This window comes from Oncorhynchus mykiss, chromosome 6 (genome assembly GCF_013265735.2).
Source record: "Oncorhynchus mykiss isolate Arlee chromosome 6, USDA_OmykA_1.1, whole genome shotgun sequence".
NCBI classification, from domain to species: domain Eukaryota; kingdom Metazoa; phylum Chordata; class Actinopteri; order Salmoniformes; family Salmonidae; genus Oncorhynchus; species Oncorhynchus mykiss.
Genome location: NC_048570.1, coordinates 81749302 through 81769656, shown reverse-complemented (window position 1 = coordinate 81769656; position 20355 = coordinate 81749302). Strand labels below are relative to the sequence as shown.

Sequence of the window (20355 nt, the reverse complement as noted above, 5' to 3'; positions counted from 1 at the left end):
TTAACATTCTGTCATAAAGAGCACATGTTCAACTTCATAAAAACATTTCCATCTCAAGAGGTTAAATGAAGAAAATGGCGATAAAAAGTGACTATGAAAGTGATAGGGTTGAACGTAACAATGTTGACTTTAATCAGCCATAACTTCCCTTGTGATGCGACGTAAAGAATGTTGCAAATGCCGCTGTCCATGGTTCTGAAAGTGAGAGGAGCAATATCTAATGAGGGGCATTTTGTTATTTACAACAAAAGTACTCATGTTATGATTGGGGAATAAACTAATGCAGAAACCTTAAGCTGCCCTCGAAAAGCAATTTATCTGGATCCCACAAATGATGATAATCATTTTTTATGGACTTCAGATGCGCAGATAATGCAGTTTTGAGGGATTAAATGTTTACCTACTAGAAGGCCAGCTATTGCTCTTTGGGGATGGATTAGGAAGAGCTTGGCACTGAGCTTTACATCTCTGGATATACAGCAGTATGGCTGTGTCTTTCAATCAGAAAAAAAGATTGAATCTCCAACCCACTAATCTGGCCAACCCAGAACCAAAATCTTGCGCCAGCTACACGATTTAGTTCTGGGGGGGGGGGGGGGGGGTGACATATTACAAAATATACTAGAACAAGCAGCAGAAGCAGGGCCTTAGCACCACCCCCCTCTCTCTGCATGTTTCTGGAAAGTCTATGGGCCAAATGTTCCCTTCCCTTCTGAAATTCAAAATTGTGATTTGTCCAAATGATCAGTGACGAAAATCCAGCGGAACAATGTTCCTCGTTAGTTGTTGCATCGCACAATCTGTTGAGAGACGCTAAAATATGCTACGTGTGTCTGTCCACGAGAGATTAACAACCCCAAAACATCCAAAATGAATACTGGCAGTGGCATAAGTAGGCTATGGTAGATATGCAGGTAACTTCCAAAATAAAGTAAACACTTGAGTAAATGAGGGATGCAAAGTATATTGAAAGCAGGTGCTTCGATACAGGTGTGGTTCCTGAGTTAATTAAGCAATTTAAACATCCCATGTGTCATGTAAGAAAATGCCCAGTTGATCGTTATTTTGGCTACCATGGCTAGAAAAGACATTTAAGTGACTTTAAAAGAGGGGTCTCAAAGAAGCATAGAGGGTTTAAAGGGTGTGTGTGTGTGTGTGTGTGTGTGTGTGTGTGTGTGTGTGTGTGTGTGTGTGTGTGTGTGTGTGTGTGTGTGTGTGTGTGTGTGTGTGTGTGTGTGTGTGTGTGTGTGTGTGTGTGTGTGTGTGTGTGTGTGTGTGTGCGTGTGTGTGTGTGTGAGTGTGTGTCTCAGTCACCAGATCTCAACCCAAATGAACACATATGGGAGAATCTGGATCAGTGCCTGAGACAGCGTTTTACATCACCATGAACAAAACAACAAAATGAAGGAATTTCTTGTGGAAGAATAGGTTCGTATCCTTCCAATAGAGTTCCAGACACTTGTAGAATCTATGCCAAGGCACACTGAAGCTGTTCTGTTTCTGTTGGCTCGTTGTGGCCCAACGCCCTATTAAGTCACTATGTTGGTGTTTCCTTTATTCTGGCAGTTACCTGTATTTTAGGTTGTATAAGACCTTAGCTATATATCATTGTTACACTGTCCATATCATGTGTCATGATGTGACAACACAGTGAGCGGAGGAATAGAATCATGCATATACAGTTAATCAAAACACCCTCAGTGTGTTTACTATACAGTGTTAGAGTAGGATGTTAGCTGGACAATAGGATCAGCTCTGAGCCTGACACCATTCTAATTAGACCCTCAGTACATCCCAAATGGCCCCCTATTCCATACATAGTGCACTACTTGTGACCAGAGCTCTATGGCCCATGTTAAAAGTAGTGCACTATATAGAGGATATGGTGCAATTTGGACACAGACATGTTTTTCCAGAGCCATAAGAGGCTTTGGCCTATAGAATGGACCCACTACAACCCACCCCATATTTACATATCATTTATTTAACAGATGCTCTCTTCCAGGGTGAGTTATCAAGCTACGGAAGGATGAAAGCATCTGCTAAACATAGTCAAGAGTTCCAACTGAGTAATAAAAGCATAAGAGTATTCACCTGTAGAACAAATACTGTTGTACTCCATCTAACAGTTGTACTCCTTGCTTTACTATGATGCTCTGGGTGACAGTCACCCACATGGACTATGATCTATCTATGATCAACTTACTCTTCCACAATCCCAACCTTAACCATTAGATGGGACAATTGAAAGCTGACCACAGATCATCATACAGATGTAGGATCTTAATTTGATGACTCTTTTTTTGTTGAGAAGTTTCCTTGCAAACTTGTAGTGTATTTTAATTTAAAGTTCTAAAGTTTGTTATTTTCCATTTCAGACTTGATATAGCCCAAAGAAAAATGTATCAACCCTTACAAAAATGTGCATTATTTATAATCCACATATTAATTCAAATGTCCTGTTGCTGCAGGATTATTTCCCTGCTGTGGCAAACTAGCTGAAATGAAGATCCTACATCTGTATAAGGGTTACTTCATCCTACCCTTTATTAATATCAGACCGAATATCTGAGCCTGAAGAATGTGTTTGATGGGCTGTGTGAGTCTGTATGCTCCCTTCCTCCCTTCATTGAAGTAATCATGTATTAAACATGGTTTTACAGGTGAACGCAAGGACTTCACCACAGATTTCACCTGTCCAGTCCTTTCTAGTCAGTGGTTATGTCAAAGAAGGGGGAGGAAGGATACACTTTCAAATAATGTGGCTGTCCCTGCAGGCTGGTGTGGGGGGCGAGACCTGGGTTCGAATTCTATTTGATATCTTTTGCTCTAGCCTGCCTAAGGTGCCAGATGGGCAGGTATAGCAGTTCTGGGACTATTCTATTGGTCCATTAAGCCAGACAAGGTCAAAGAAGCATAGATAACGTATCTGAAATTATTTGAAATAGAATCTGAACCCAGGTCTGATGTGGGCTCACAGGCCCATTTTCCATGAAGAGGAAGAGGCTTAGCTGGAGATTGTCCTTGGACTTGATAATTATTGGGTTGGAAATGTTAATTAGTCTTTTGGACTAATCAGAGCACGACATCTTTCAGTAGCCCTTCACATCTGTATGCGGGTTCAAAATGGCAGATTTGGAACATAGTGGCTGTACAGAGCTCAGACTCTGCCCTTCACACCCGTATGCGGGTTCAAAATGGCAGATTTGGAACATAGTGGCTGTACAGAGCTCAGGCTCTGCCCTTCACAGCTCTGTATGTGTTTTGACTGACTGCTGTTCTGAACTTGAGCAACGCGCCTCCCGCTAATTGGGCAACGTTTTATTGTCTGTGTGAGGGTAAATGCTGTAAATGAAGAGGACTCGATGTATTTTGAAAGATGAGACGTTGAGGATTATAATAAATACTGCTTTGATGTCATACAGTCCAAATGTGCACTTCACATTTCTGAATAAAAAACTAATGTCATATACAGTGTCAACGTTTATAATCACTATGTTTGATGTTCAGTTACAAGATGACATGGCATCATACCCTGGGTTGTTCTGAACAGAACAAACCAATGTTTGTTTGTTTGTTTTGTTTTGTGAGAGAACCTGAATGCACTCATGACATGACTCATTTCTATGTGCACCAAAATTACCATCTGTTTCTCTGAATTTAGTATTTTCTGATTTCGTTATCAACAAAATTCTGCAAAAAGTACAGAAAAGGTAAAATGCCCATAAAATCATGTTTGGATCAATGTTTGGATTCAGTCTCGTGTCAGGTGAACTGTTGTGTACTCACCTTTGGTCTAATCATTTCCCCATAATCTCCAAACTGTTCCCTTTCAATTGCTACCATGGTTATGCATTTGCTTTTCATATTTCTTCTGTAAGAAACATTTCAATTTATTCCTATCCATATAGGTCAATTCACAGGAGTGTAAAAGGTTAACATCAGTATGATGTTATTATGATTTTAAGCAGGTCCTTGTTTTTTTGCGTTATATAAGTGTTCTCCTCAGTAAGCATATTTTTTTGTCGAGAGACGTTTTGGCAATCAGCATATCAAGTAGATCCAGCTGGGGGAGGAAGTTGAATGTTAATGTTTGAATATTCAGACAGTCAGCTCAGCCTCAGTACCTGTTGAATCTCAGTCGGAGGCACTTCTAACACAAAGGAAAGAAGAGGGAGACAGTGGTCGTCTCGCCTATTACACTCCCATGTTTGTTACAGCAGCTGAATTCGTTACAGCCAACAGCGCCATTGTCAGGCTTCTCTGCCTCCCCTGCAGCCAAGCCGAGAGAAAATGGAAACCGGCATTTGAAAGGATATAGAACTGGGGCTGTTGCGGTGGCCGTATTACCGCCACACCGGCAGTCATGAGTCATGACCGCAGAAAAATTCCATGTGACTGTTGAGTCACGGTAATTTCCTCTTATGCATTCTGGACATGCGTTGGTAGCACACAACTTGCTAATGACCGTCAGGTTGCTAATGGCCTGGTACTCAGGGCTCTATTGTCCCTCCATCAGGTCCTAATGGCCGGGTACTCGGGCTCTATTGTCCCTCCATCAGGTCCTAATGGCCTGGTACTCAGGGCTCTATTGTATGGTACTCAGGGCTCTATTGTCCCTCCATCAGGTCCTAATGGCTTGGTACTCAGGGCTCTATTGTCCCTCCATCAGGTCCTAATGGCCTGGTACTAAGGGCTCTATTGTCTGGTACTCAGGGCTCTATTATCCCTCCATCAGGTCCTAATAGCCTGGTACTCAGGGCTCTATTGTCCCTCCATCAGGTCCTAATGGCCTGGTTCTCAGGGCTCTATTGTCCCCCCATCAGGTCCTAATGGCCTGGTACTCAGGGCTCTATTGTATGGTACTCAGGGCTCTATTGTCCCTCCATCGGGTCCTAATGGCTTGGTACTCAGGGCTCTATTGTCCCTCCATCAGGTCCTAATGGCCTGGTACTAAGGGCTCTATTGTATGGTACTCAGGGCTCTATTGTCCCTCCATCAGGTCCTAATGGCTTGGTACTCAGGGCTCTATTATCCCTCCATCAGGTCCTAATAGCCTGGTTCTCAGGGCTCTATTGTCCCTCCATCAGGTCCTAATGGCCTGGTACTCAGGGCTCTATTGTATGGTACTCAGGGCTCTATTGTCCCTCCATCAGGTCCTAATGGCTTGGTACTCAGGGCTCTATTGTCCCTCTATCAGGTCCTAATGGCCTGGTACTCAGGGCTCTATTGTCCCTCCATCAGGTCCTAATGGCCTGGTACTCAGGGCTCTATTGTCCCTCCATCAGCTCCTAATGGCCTGGTTCTCAGGGCTCTATTGTCCCTCCATCAGGTCCTAATGGGCGGGAACTCAGGGCTCTATTGTCCCTCCATCAGGTCCTAATGGCCTGGTACCCAGGGCTCTATTGTCCCTCCATCAGGTCCTAATGGCCTGGTACCCAGGGCTCTATTGTCCCTCCATCAGGTCCTAATGGCCTGGTACCCAGGGCTCTATTGTCCCTCTAACCACCTCTAACCACTCTGACATCAATGCAAATGCAATTCAGAATCACATCAAACACTTATCATCACAACCGTATTTTACTTATAAAACTCACCTTTCTGTGATTGATCCATTTGAAGAAAGATGTTCAGTAACGGGTTGAAACTGAGAGGAAAACATGGTCGTTATGGTCGTTATGGACGCTGTTTCAGAGCCTAACTAAATAAAATGGATAGTGCTTTCTAAGTTGATGATTCATTCAAAACACACATACGTACATACGCACAGGCCTATCTATGAGCCCAGGGAAAAAACGGAATTGAAATAACGATTGTGCCGTTATACAATACATACCCTACCGCATATTATGCACGGCAGAAAAACATTACAAAAAACTGATTTAAGATGTCATTGGTACATAATTGGTCTAACGTACTCCAAAATGAAACAAATTCTAGTAATCGCCTTTGAGTGTGGACTGTATTATTCTGCATACTGGATGGACCTTGTGCTACCCTCCAAACCTTCTATCCATGAGTCTGGGAAAGAACGTATAGGCCAAGGCGATGCTGTTGGTTCATTGATTGTGCAGGGCGGCTTACAGAGTTAGCCTACAATTGCCTTTAACTAAAGAATATCTCACCACCGTGTGTTTCCATCTCCTCCCATCTCTCCTTCATTCCTGTCACGGATCCCTCCGGAACTGTGTCATTACGCACACCTGGTCCCAATTTCCCTGATTGTAGTTGTATAAATTTGCCCTTTGGTTTCCATTGGGCTGTCGATTATTCTTCCAATGTCTGTTTTGCCTGTGAGTACCTGTGCCTTGTTGTTTTGGCTTTCGTGCTGCTTGTTTTGCGCAGATGATTACGGGTCTCGTCCCGTGTGGTATCATTGTGCGCTTGTGTATTTATTCGAGCTACTCCTCTTTTTTGGGGGTCTGTATACGTGTTTGTTTGGTCTTCGTCCCCGTGCTTTTACATGGCACGCTGTCATTTGGGTGAAATAAAACAAATAATACGCATTCCTGCGCCTGTCTCCCGATCCTTCACCCAACGTGACAATTCCTTTCTCAAGCACGCAGAGAGAGGGTCTGTCAACAGTTTAATGAAATATGTTTTGTTGTGAAAACATGTTACCATCGATGTTCACAAACAGATTTAACTTGGTTTCCCAAATGAAGCACTGTGTAGTTGCAGTAACATGGTTGGAGAGCCCATGGCATACAGAGTGTGGGTGGAATATCACCTGAACCATCCCTCTGATTTGATTACAGCAAAAACATTCCACTGACATGACTGACCAGTGGCTCAATGCTATGGATAATGGCAGATAATGGCAGGTATGTGGGTGTACTATTTTTAGATTTCAGTGCAGCATTTCATTTGATTTAGTGGATCATGAAATACTTTTGACAAAAATATTGCATTATGGGTTTAGGGAGGCAGCATTGAATTGGGTACAGTCATATCTAACTAACAGGAAACAGTTAACCTATATCACTGGGTCGTTTTCTTCCCCTCGTGCTTTACCATGTGGAATAACGCAGGGCAGCTGCCTTGGGCCACTTCTTTACTTAATACAGTGTATATACCAACAATCTTCCTTATGCCTTATCTCAAGCTACTATATTTACAGATGATACAACAACTTATACAGTAAGACAATTGGTTCAACAGGTACAGCAAGGTCTACAAGTAGATATGGGAAATATCAGGGAGTGGGTTTGCTGGAACAAACTTTTTTGAACGCCAAGAAAACCAAAGTTATGTTGGTCTGTTCCACCGGGAAAAGGCCAACACAACATGGGATGCAAATAAGTATGGGGGAGTACAAATTGAGGAAGTGGCAGAAACCAAACTACTAGGCGTGCAGCTAGACAACTGCTTATCATGGTCGTCTCAAATAACTAATCTATGTAAAAAAAAATATATATATGCATGCATGATCAGAAGGATAGCTAAATATTTACCGGGAAAGATTCTTAAGCAAATAACCCAAGCATTAATTGGGAGTCAGGTGACCACTGTTCTGTGTTCTGGGAAAATGCATCAGCAAGTGAAATTAGGAGGCTGCAGATTGCACAGAATAAAGCAGCAAGGATTGCTTTAAGGTGGAGATATGATTATTCTGTTGTAGTCATGCACAATGCTCTTGGGTGCTCATTAATCAACAAGATAATACAAAAAAACATGTTTCTTTCCCCCATTTAAAACGGCCAAACTCCATTCACAACAGTATTCAGTTGGTAAGAGACAGACAATATTAGGAATAGATTGTTAGTCATCTACTGTATGTGTTATCCCAGGAGAAAAGAGAAGTGGGCAAAATAACATTTAGATTCAGAGCATTAAAGAAATGGAAGAATTTAGCAAACCAGAAACGTTTCAATATATACATTCAAACAATACTTTAGAAGCATTTAAATATAATACATTGGAAGGTTGTGCAGGACCATGGTAGATGAAGGAACCAATCTTTTCACACTGTTAGAGTATTTATCTGATCAGTAAGGCAGGGTATTATGTCTGCTGTTTGTAACACTTTGTTATATGAGAAAATGTGATTGTATTATAAATTGTATTTTAATGTTCGAGGACTCTTGGAAGATTAGTCAGAATGAGGACTAAAAGAGATCCTAATCAAATCAAATCTCTGCTGTGTCTGTGGATTACATTGTTGGACATTTCTATCTCTGTGTTGTCTTCATTCTCAATGTCAGTGGGTGAGAGTGTTTTTCCGAGATCAGGAAGTGATGCTATTGTGCGCTTTCTATTATTCTCTGTGAAGAAGACACATCTGGAGGTCATACAGTGGCCGAGCTATCCTGGTGATTTTCAATTTGATTGTAGAGATAAGGTTGATCCTCTCAGATACAGGGCCCTGCTCATTGAATGAGACCCCTGGGCAGAATAACAGACAGGGAATTTTATAGACCCTATGTGGGTGAGGAAAAGGCTCAAAGCATGATTGTGTTTCCTCATGCAGCTTAACCTCTTGGACCCCTGGTATGTCCCTTGTAAGAGAAGACACAACAGGAACAGCTTTTTAGAAATAGTGAATACATTTTGCCTCTAATGTAAACTCACGTAAACTCGTACATCGCCTTGGTCCGTACAATTGCCCTTATTCTAGCAACCCAAAAACGTAATACTTCCAGATCAACTGTAATGTCAATACCATTGTAAAGCACAATTTCTCCCCTTTCCAACAGAATCAATTACATGACCTAAACACTGCCCGTTTCTGCATAATTCAAGCAGGCAATGAGCCCCGTCGGGTCTTTTTAAAAATGGCGGGTGGGGAAGCGAAACTAATGCGTGGTAGTGAGAAGGAGAGGAGATGTGTGGGAAAACTGCTTTTTTTCACTCGATCTGTCCAACTTATCACCTTATTGCCTCTAAAATGTAAATAAAACACTATAAAGAGTTTATATAATCTGTCATTACATACCTATTTGAAGGTTTGTGTCGGATTTGAATCGGGTTTTTAGGGCGGTGCTAAAGTGATCTTAGAAGTAAACAGCGGCTTTGAGAATGATGATCACATGCAATGATGACGCAAAAAAATGACTAGGTATCCCCCTTACCCCCGTCACTGTCCATTTCTTGTTTTTAAAGGATGAGAGAAGTGCTACACCTGGTGGAGAGAGATTGTAAGACAGAAATAGTTGTTTTATGCGTGCTGTACGTTACGACATGACACGTCTAGATGTAACGGAGGGTCTGTTTTTTCAACTTTTCTCCAATACTATAGAGCCGTTACCATGTCGATCAACGCTTGAATAGAAACCTAGTTCACACCCCCGATTTTGAAGTCAACAGAGTCGCTACAGTCCCATTAGTTTTCTTTGAAGCCTCGTTTGGATGTTGCGGTTAAGCACATTTGTACGGAATGGGGTGAGTTTACGTTATATACTGTACCTTGAGTTCGTGAGCCCTTTGTAACAGAAAAAGGTGTGTGTGTGGGTGCATGTGTATTTGTGTAAGGTGGGTGCGTAATATTGCGTATGTGATTTAAACATTTACCAGTTAACTCAATCCCCAAAGACATTGCCACTCGTAGTCAAAAACTGTAGTCTATTGTATCCAGCGTTAGTGTATTGAGAGTTTGGTGGGTAGTTTTTGAGAATTAGCCCTCAGTGAACATTACCAGGCTCCTCCAGTATCATTGACATTCACATTAGAGAAGTTCCACGCTTCATTTGAAAAAGTAAAAATGTCTGATTTGCCACTGTTGTTCTTCCTGTAGTGTATTCATCCAGCATGAAAATGTACACACATTGGCCTTTCCGCTGGCATTGTTATTCTAACACTCACAATCCCAACATAAGTCCCAAATGGCTCCCTTTTCCCTATTTACTACTTTTGACCAGAGCCTTAAGCCTGGTCAAAAGTAGTCAACTATATAGGGAATAGGGTACCATTTTGGACGGAACCCCAGTCTCCTGAGGTTCAACACAATTCATTCCACTCTATTTACTTTCTCGGCAGCTGAGCAAATTACAGCAGTTAGCCTTTTTTGGAGCCGAACGTGAAACTAAAACTACAAATAAATCTCCAAAACTAGGCCAATATGTGCTGCTTACTTGCTAAGTACACACTACAGAGCACATTCTGGTCATTTGTAAGCACAAACTAGCTCATAATTTGAGGAAGTCATCAGCTGGTACTAGGCACAGATGCTGAAAAAGCTATTAGTGTTAAATGTCACCCGTGGCGGTAGCTTGTGCATCTCGTTTATGTGGGTGAGGCGTATTTTTTTGACCTTACACGTAACCCCTGGATAACAAGACGTCATTCTCCTTCCGTCTTCCATCTATTTCCCTCATAATGCCCTTGCTTCCCCTCTGCAGTGAAGAAAAAAACACCCATGATATTAAACCCCTCTCATATTCTTCCAGTTGGAGATGAGCCAGTAAACCATTTTGTGCTAAAAATAGTTTCCCTGATGAAGCACCTGCATGCAGGATCAGGATGCTGCTTCTACTGCTGCCTTGGCAGTTGCTGTCTCCTCCTGTGTTACTCTGCTGTCTATTCTCCCATGCAGCACGTCTGGCCCTCCCTCCCTCCTGTCCCTCCCTCCCTCCCCCTCAGAAATGCTGCAATGCGTCTCCCATAGCCAAGAGTGGGTCAGTGTAACTCAGCCAGCGGCAACATAGCTAGCTAGCTTAGCATCCCCATGGCAACAGCCAATGGGGTTTGCAGGCTGCAGCTAATCAGGCTTTTGCAATATTGTTGTTGTTTACGTGGCATGGAAGAGAATGTATATACGGGTTCAAGACATTAACAGAGAAGAAATAGGATGGCGAGTGAGGGGACCTTGGAGGGAGGGGAAGCCTGTGTATGGCTCACAGTGTTAGTCTGCAGCTAATTGTGTTTGACTAATGCTAGAAGCCCAGATGTTGTATTATCAGTAATCGGTTTCAGCCAAGTTTTCATACAGCCCCAGCGTTTTGGTGTTTTTGTTAATTGGCTTGTCTAATATGCGAAATTCACAGACAGCCCTGTCTGCCGTGATGCCGCTGTAGACTTGCAGTGCACCCTGGAAGTGTCCCTGTCAGACACTGTAGGAACACTCATCTTATAGCAAGAATAATAATCATCGTCATTATCATAATCATAATAATCACAATAATTATTATAATAATAATGGTAATACTACTACTACTAATAATAACAATAATGATGGGCCACAATACTTATGGCGTCTACGCTTCCAATAATATTAAAGCACGGTTGCAGAGGATCATTCTGATCCATGTTCTCTGGTTTTGCTTTCCAATGGTTTTGTACTGTCATTTGACTAAGTTACTCATCACTGCAGTACATTTCTAGCTATCTCCTTATCATGGAAAACATGAGGTCTCACATGTTAAACTGCTGGTCATGTTCCTTAATGGACCCTCAATGCTTAAGGCTTATCACATCACCACATAATACAATTCCTCAATTATAAGTCTAGTCTATTTTCACATGCAGCATTCTAAGCAGTATTATAGTGAACAGTGGTGCAGGGGAGCGAACCCAGGTCACTGGCGAGAAAGGCAAACACCCTACCCATTGCATCATTAGGGTTAAGCCACTTGGTGGGAATTGTAACATGCCTTATGTAGCGAGGATCGTTACAATATTTAGTATTTCCACGCACAGAAATATTGTAGGAACGTCGACTACTGACTGAACTGTTGTTTTAGTTGTTTAATCATTCTTATCCCTGTGTTTTGTTGTGTTTGTTTCCTCTCCAGGACAGAGGACCCTGCAGTACAAGAGTGATGTCCTTGAGACAGTTGTGTTGGTGAACCCGTCAGAGGAAACTACTGCTTCAGAGGTAGGTGTGACCCAGACATATCTGACAACTGACGGCTTTTGCCTTCACAGAAACCACCTTTATACACAAAATATGGTACGGTTGAAGTTTCTCAATGGAAACCTTTTTTGAAAAGATACTGCTTACTGATGAGGTCAATCAACTGTGATGATAATCCACTAATGTCATTTATTCTTCTATTTGTCCCTCTCCTCCTCCCGTCCAGATCCGTTCTCTGATCACTGACTCTGCTGGACACAAGCTACTAGTCCTAAGTGGCCAGAGCTCTGAGCAGGGAGGTGACATCACACTGCAGGGTGGAGCCTTCACCTGGAGACACTTCTCTGACATCATCTCTGATCCTGGAGTAAGATCAACTGTTCATCATTACTTTACTATAAGTTTACGCTACACTGTATAGACTACATTGTTTAGTTACTCTGTTGTTATGTTAGTAGTATCCAGACTTGACTCTCTCAATCAATATGTGTGATTCTTTTATTTTAGGGAGGGGTTGATTCATTTAAATATGTTCTTGTTATATGCTCAAATAAAATATTGTTTTGATGAATAGGTATACTTGCTATTAAAATATGTTTCTTTACATAAGCTATGTCTAACAGTATGTTTATGTTGTGTTGTGGTCCGACCTCCAGGTGACTGAGGTCCTGTCCAACTCAGCATCGGACCAGCGGCCCAGGCTAACAGTATCGTGCCTGGGAGACGGGGGCTGGAGCTCACTGGGCCACAGCCAGGAGCAGCAGCACCTCCAGAACCTTCTGGAATACCGCCTAAACCCTGAGCCCACGCTTCCTGACATGGAGGGAGTCGCGGAGTTCACAGAGTACGTCTCGGAGACGGTGGACGTCCCGTCACCCTTTGACAACCTGGAACCGCCCACCTCGGGTGGTTTCCTGAAGCTATCCAAGCCCTGCTGCTACATCTTCCCCGGAGGGAGGGGTGACTCTGCCCTGTTCGCCGTGAACGGATTCAACATCCTGGTGGATGGAGGGTCCGAACGCAGGTCCTGTTTCTGGAAGCTGGTCAGGCACTTGGACAGGATAGACTCAGTCCTGCTGACCCACATTGGGGCGGACAACCTCCCAGGCATCAACGGGCTGCTCCAGAGGAAGATCGCTGAGCAGGAGGAGGAGCAGTCCCAGGGATCTGGCGGCTCCAACACATACGGTGACTGGATGAAGAACCTGATCTCGCCCGAGCTCGGTGTGGTGTTCTTCAACGTCCCCGAGAAGCTACGAATGCCTGAGTCCACGCTAAAGGTCAAACGGAGCATCGAGGAGGCATCCCTCACACTGCAGTATCTCAACAAGCTTGGCATCAAGTCAGAACCTCTTTACAGGGTCGTTAGCAACACCATTGAGCCCATCACGCTTTTCCACAAGCTGGGCGTTGGCAAGCTAGACATGTACATTCTGAACCCTGTGAAGGAAAGCAAGGAGATGCAGTTCCTTATGCAGAAGTGGGCTGGGAACAGTAAGGCCAAGACTGGGATTGTGATGTCCAATGGCAAAGAAGGAGAAATATCCGTCCCTTACTTGACCTCAGTAACAGCTCTTATCGTATGGATCCCGCATAGTCCAACAGAGAAGATAGTCAGGGTGCTGTTCCCTGGAAATGCACCGCAGAACAAAATCTTGGAGGGGCTTGAAAAGCTGAAGCACCTGGACTTCCTGCGCTACCCAGTAGCCACTCAGAAAGACATATCCTCTGGGGCCCCGCCTCCAATCATAAAACAAACAAAGATGAGATCAAGAACAGAAAGCAAGGAGAGCCTGAAATCTTCCACCAAAACACAGTTGGCCTCAAAAGCCAGCAAGAAGGAAGCTAAAGGGCAGGAAGAGGAGTCCAAGAATGACTCGGCTAAAGAGAACAAAATTGAAAAGAAAGAGGAGAAGAAGGAAAAGAAGGTGAAGAGTGAGAGCGCCAAAGCTACCAAATCCACCAAAGCCACCAAACAACAACAAAACAGTGAGGCAGTACCCGAAGCAGCCAAACTGGAGAGAAAGAAGCTGTCCAAGGAGAAAACACTGAGGAAACACTCCAAGGAACGACCATCTAAGATGGAGGAGAAAAAGGACAAAGAGAAGAAAGAGATCAGTAAAGTAAAGAAAGAGGACAACAAACGCGAAGTGAAGAAAGATGATACTGCTAAAAAAGAGGAGAAAAAAGAAACAAAAGCAGTGAAGGAGGAGAAAAAGAAGGATCTGAGTAAGCCAGAGCTGAGGAAGATCACCAAACCAGACCTGAAACCCTTTACCCCAGAAGTCAGGAAAACCCTCCATAAGGCAAACAAGACACAGGCCAAACCCAAGACGGACAAGACTGACAAAAACATAACAGCCAAACCGGTCAAAGAGAAAACAGCTGAGAAAAAGTCTGTCCCAAAGAAAGCCCCCCCAAAATCCGCTGCTGCTTTGGCAGACGGGTCCGTTGTATCCTCTCCAGAAGACCTCACCAAGGACTTCGTATCTTTAAAACGAGATGAGCTCTCGAAGCTAGGGAGTGAACCCATTCAGAATGATGTCATGTCTGGAAGTCCAGCTTTCACAGACTCCAAACTCCCTGATGAGGGAATAACAACTAAATCCCCAGCCAATCTTGGAGAGAAGTTTGAGGATGAGGGTGCTGACATGGATGATGGTGATGATGATGGGGAAGAGTACAATAAAGAGAGTGATGTACTAAAGAAAGGTGCAGATGTCGGAAAATGGCAGGACATTAAAATAAATGCTGGCATGGATAGGAAATATGAGGATGAAATGGAGAAAGACGACGACGACTACTCTACTAAGGGAGACATGAATTCGAAGAAGAGTGTCAGCTCAGAAGAGGAGGGTGACGTTATCGAAAAAGCAGATCTGGAGGGAATTGAGGATTATGAGGATAAATACAACTCAGAAAAAGATAAAAAAGAATGGGACACCAAGTCAACCGACTTTAAATCGTTTTCAACCGCAGTCGCCTCTGGACAAACCACTACCGCTGCCTCTGAGCAAGTGTCCTTCATCCAAGATGAGACTATTCCCGCTTATTCCGAAACGGAGCAGACCATCTCCGATGAGGAGATCCATGAAGAACCCGAGGACAGGATCCCACACCTCCGCTACGACGTTGCTTCCTGCGACATCACCGTTCCCGACGTTCCAGGATCCTTTGACTCTGTGTATGGTGTTAGGGAGATGAGAGCCTCGGCTACGTCTGACGCCTCAGACTTCAAAGCCAAAGGCTTTGTGGGAAGACATGACCCAGTGTTGGCAGCCTATCCAAGCATCATCACAGCTCCGCTCGCCGAGGAAGAGCACATCTCCTCAGCCACGTCCATCACAGAGTACGATAAACTGTCCTCGTTCGCCACTTCCATGGCGGACGACCAGTCCATCGCATCTGTGACCGCCCCGCAGACAGAGACAGAGACAGGGAGGAGCTCTCTTCACCTGGACACGGTCAATAGCATCCCCTACCGCACCGAGGCCACCCACGGGAAGGAATACCTCCACTCGGCTGGAACCATCTCTCCCACCTCCTCCCTGGAGGAGGACAAGAACTTTAGTTCTCCTCCTTCAAAGGAGTACCAGCCTTTTGTTACTGAGATGGAGGCTGGGAGGAAGACCAAACCCGTCCATGAGGAGTATGACGAAGAGGAGGATGAAGACGAGGATCAGACTCCCAACGTTGATATCCCCTTGGGGAAACTCCAAGAGGGCTACGAGCAGGCGACGGCAGCCATGTTGCTCCAGGACAAGGATAAATCCCCCTCCACTGCCTTTGCACCTCCCTCTCCTCCCTCTTTCTCCAGCGGGTTTAAGCCTAGTACCATGTTTGAAGGTGAAGAGAGATGTCTTAGCCCAGGCGACAGCACCGGGAAGCTGGCCTCACCCACCCAGTCGGTCCCCATCAGCAGTGGCTACTCCCCCACAGAGGAGAAGAAAAACAACAAAATGGACAACACTGAAACTGAGCTCCATAAAATGGGGCTTTCTGGTGACAAGACCCCCTTTGAAGAATCAGATGAGGATGATGATGATGATGACTATTATGAGAAAAGGGATCTCAAACCCTGTGTTAAAGCTAAGTATTTGGAACAGAAGGAGGGTAGGTTCTTGGACGATGAATCACCTCAAGAAGAGAAGCTGTCTGAGAGGGACAAAGGACTAGCAGAGGATGACATCAAGTCCAAGTATCTGCAGAATAAACCGGGGTTGACAGACGAGACACAGTTCTCTGGTTACATGGAGCAAACAACCAAACCCCAGATCATGCACTCCGACGAGCAAGACGAGGTGGAGGAAGATGATGAAGATGATGTTGTTCAACCAAGTGGAACAGGGTCTAGAGCTTTATCAGTAGAGCAAAGTAAATTGGACTCTGAAGATGACAAAAAGGATGCAGCAATATCCAGAAAAAAGAACCATATAACTTTGAAAGAGCCAGAGAAAAGTGTCCAGTTCAATCTGTATGACTTCCCGGAGCGAGAGGGTAGAGAGAAACGCTCAGAAGAAGAAATAAGACAGGACACCCCATATGTACACGGCAAGACTTTCTCTTACAGTGATATCTATGACAACAAAACCAGTTATCAGAAGGACCAGTCAGAAAAAATGGGGAAGGACAGTATGAAGGAGATGGACACACAGAAAAAGGACTCCGCTTTCCCCTCAGACAAGGAGGGTTTCACTAGCTCTCATGGAAAAGATGTATCTTCCTCCTCCTCTTCCTCTTCCCCCTTTCCATGGCTCCATGGCTCTGAATCAATAGAGAAGATAAGTGAGCCACGTGGATACAGCAGAGAGAGCAGATTCCCATCAATGGCTGATAGACCAGAGGCTTCAACCACATCCTTATCATCAGAGAGAGACTCCTCCCCTTATAAAGTTCACAGTGATTACACCTCTGTAACAGGTAGTGCTGCAGCCAAACCCTCTTCAATGAGCTACCATGACAAAGAGGTGGAACTGGAGATAGACATGAGGAAGCTAACAGCCAGGGATGAGGAAGACTACGATGATTATGATGAAGAAGATGATGAAGAAGAGGATGAGGACGATGAAGAGGAGGATGCTATTGACTCAGACATGGAGAAAGGTGCCAAAGAGAAATCGGAAAAGGAAGTCAAAAGTCCATTCATCGATGGTGTGAGCTCAAAACAGCCCCAGTTTATGGTTTCGATGGCTGGCTACGGTTACAACAGTCAGACAAAGCCGACTTCACCAGACAGCATGAGCACAGAAGAGCCAGAGTTTATGGTTTCCATGGCCGGCTATGGTTACAACAGTCAGGCAAAACCGACTTCACCAGACTGTGTGAGCTCAAAAGAGACAGATTTCACAGACTCCAAACTCCCTGATGAGGGGATAACAACTAAATCCCCAGCCAAACTTGGAGAGACGTTTGAGGACGAGGGTGCCGACATGGATGATGATGAGGATGATGATGACGATGATGAGGAGGAGTACAACAAAGAGAGGGATGTACTAAAGAAATGTGCAGATGGTTACAGTAGTCAGGCAAAGCCGACTTCACCAGACCGCTTGAGCTCGAAAGAGCCAGAGTTTATGGTTTCCATGGCCGGCTATGGTTACAACAGCCAGGCGAAGCCGACTTCACCAGACGGAATGAGCTCAAAAGAGACAGATTTCACAGACTCCAAACTCCCTGATGAGGTGATAACAACTAAATCCCCAGCCAAACTTGGAGAGAAGTCTGAGGATGAGGGTGCCGACATGGATGATGATGACGATGATGACGATGATGAGGAGTACAACAAAGAGCGTGACACACACAGCCAGGCAAAGCCGATTTCACCAGACGGCATGAGCTCGAATGAGCCAGAGTTTATGGTTTCCATGGCAGGCTACGGTTACAACAGCCAGGCGAAGCCGACTACGCCACCTTCTTCCACCACCTGCAAAGGTGACATGGGCGCCACAGCGTTCTCTGGGTACTCCTCTGGGTTTGATTATTCTTACGGTGGGGAGAAAGACACATTTCAGTCCAGCCAGATGAAGGACAAAGAGGGAAAAGATGACTATTTCCACAGTGAGAGAGCTGACGGTGGTAAGAAAACAGGAGACACAGTAGGAGTCTCATCAGGCTTCCACTACACCACCACCTCTGCCACGGCATATTCGTCCTCCTCTTCCTACAGCTACTCCTCCTCTACGTCCGGTCCGTCACTCTCCACCAGCCGGCAGTTTGGCGAGGAGCTGGAGACCCCAGCCAACGCCTCCGACCACATCTTCAAACACGATACAGACAGTGCCGGCTTCGAGTACTCCTCCTTTAAAGATGAACACGGCTCCTTTAAAGATGAACATGCCTCCTTTAAAGATGAACACATCTCCTTTAAAGATGAACACGGCTCCTTTAAAGATGAACACGCCTCCTTTAAAGATGAACACGCCTCCTTTAAAGATGAACACGCCTCCTTTAAAGATGAACACATCTCCTTTAAAGATGAACACGGCTCCTTTAAAGATGAACACGCCTCCTTTAAAGATGAACACACCTCCTTTAAAGATGAACACGGCTCCTTTAAAGATGAACACGCCTCCTTTAAAGATGAACACGCCTCCTTTAAAGACAAACACGCTTCCTTTAAAGATGAACACTCCTCCTTTAAAGAGGAACACTCCCCGGCCATGGACTCCTCCCCCTTTTCCAGTTCCTGCGGGATGGTTAAGAACGAGTACCTGGAGGTTTCGGAGAAGCAGATGACGATGGCCACCACCACCACCGCAGAATCCACCTCCAGGCTGGCCCACTTCTCTCCTCACAGCCCCTTTGAGGAGATCAAACCTTTCCACTCACACTCCTCCGCTTCCTCCTCGGAAGACAAAAAGGAGCATGTTGCCTCGATGGAAGGAAGTGTTGTGAACAAAAGCCCCCAGTCGGACTGCTTCTATAAACCGGAATGGGCGGACGAGTCCAAGCTGCAGGCTGCAGGGGGTTATGGGCCTTTCTCCCAGTCACCCAAGGAGAAGGATGCCATCGCCATGGGTTTGTTTGGTGTCACCTCGTCCCCACGGCCTGACTCAACAGGCAAACATTACTTTGAAAACTCTGACAGTACTGAGGAAGAGGATGACGAGGAAGGTTACATGCGTGAGATGGGCCTGTCCTTCTCCGAAAAACACGGCAGCAGCATCACCACCTCAGGTAAGATAGATGGCGCTGGTCTCCCTGATGTGCTCACCTCGTACATACCCTCCTCTCTGCTACCCACCAAGCCAGACACAGTCAATGGTCCCATGGAGGTCAGCAGCATGAGCTCCCCCATCAGTGCAGGGCCGGCAGCCAGCTGCGTGAGCCCAGGTCTGGGTACAGCTGAGGAGAAAAAGGTGAGGGGCTCCTATGAGTGGAACATGCAGAAGCCCCAGATGGACATGGTTCCTGGCGACTCCCCGCCTCATTACCGCCACGAGGACGAGTTTGAGGAGGAATGCGAAATGGAACCTGAGTGCCCCGCCCGCCCGCTCTCCCTCTCCTCCACTGATCACACCTTCGGCTCCCCCTTCTACACGGAGGCGTCGTGCCGAGGAGAAGCAGGAGGAAGAGATGATGATGATGAGAGCGACCTGGAACTCCCTCCTGAAATGGGCGCCTCCTCCTCCACGTTCTCCTCCAAAGCCTCCCCTGGCTACTCCTCCTCGGAACACAGGCACCGCAAGGGAGACCTCTCGCCCTCCTTCATCAATCCCAGTATGCAACAGCAGTCCAGCGATGAGGAAGACGAGGAGCGGGGACGCAGGAGCGACCAATCGCAGGAAGGGGACGAACATGACCTGTCAGTCAAGAAGAGAGCCAACAAACAGCCCCACCACCCCCACTTCCAGGGCGGCTCGGTCCCCCACGCCGGGACGGCTGGGCTGGGGTTAGCCAGAGAAGACACCCCCCCAACCTCCGACAGCGAGTCTATACCGTCGCAGTCAGATTCAGACGTTCCCCCAGGGACAAAGGAGTGCCCCTTCATCACAGGCAACAGCAACATGGACTCGGACGAGGACACTGAGTACCTGCCTGTGGATAAGTTCTCCACGATGGGAGGGGGCCACCATCACTCCTCTTCCTCCTCCTCCTCCAGGATTAGCCCCCGGGACCCCCCTCCCGCCCCCCTCATGGACCCCTTCCCCAACCCCCCTCACCCCGACGTCTGCATGGTGGACCCCGACGCTCTGGCCAATGACCAGAACCGGGCAACCTCAGAGTCGCCCCTCAAGAAGGACCCCAAGATGAAAGGCGTGCGGAAGACAGGGAAACCCAAGTCGGCATCTCCGGCTCGCCGCAAGCGGTCCCCCATGCCAGTGAAGCAGTTGCCATCCCCTCGCAGCGCCTCGCTGAAGAAGAAGGAGACAGAGAAGAGCTTGAGGATGTCCCATCTGTCAGACGGACAGGGCTCCAGAGACGATGACCTATCCAGGTCCAGCTACAACGCCGGCAGGGTGGCCAACGGAGTTAAGAGCACCTCAGGTAACAATGGTTCCCATTATACAGTATATTTATTCAACAATTGTATTATTATGTTATTCATAAAATGACTAGTAGTA

The 20355-nt window shown here is 45.7% G+C and overlaps 1 protein-coding gene across 7 annotated transcripts in view; it reads left to right on the top strand.

Moving 5' to 3' along the window:
• The window catches only part of LOC110506834 (microtubule-associated protein 1B), a 64224-nt gene that overhangs the window by 37104 nt on the left and 6765 nt on the right, over window positions 1–20355 (top strand). For 6 of the 7 annotated variants that reach the window (XR_005052252.1, XR_005052251.1, XR_005052250.1 and 3 more), the window contains 3 exons: window positions 11730–11812; window positions 12018–12158; window positions 12448–20278. Coding sequence is in view for 3 of the 7 variants with exons in the window: in XM_036981084.1 (XP_036836979.1) it covers window positions 11730–11812; window positions 12018–12158; window positions 12448–20278 (8055 nt within the window). In the remaining 4 variants the exon portion in view is untranslated. The remainder of the gene's footprint in view (window positions 1–11729; window positions 11813–12017; window positions 12159–12447; window positions 20279–20355) is intronic. The other variant, XM_036981085.1, reaches the window with a different exon arrangement.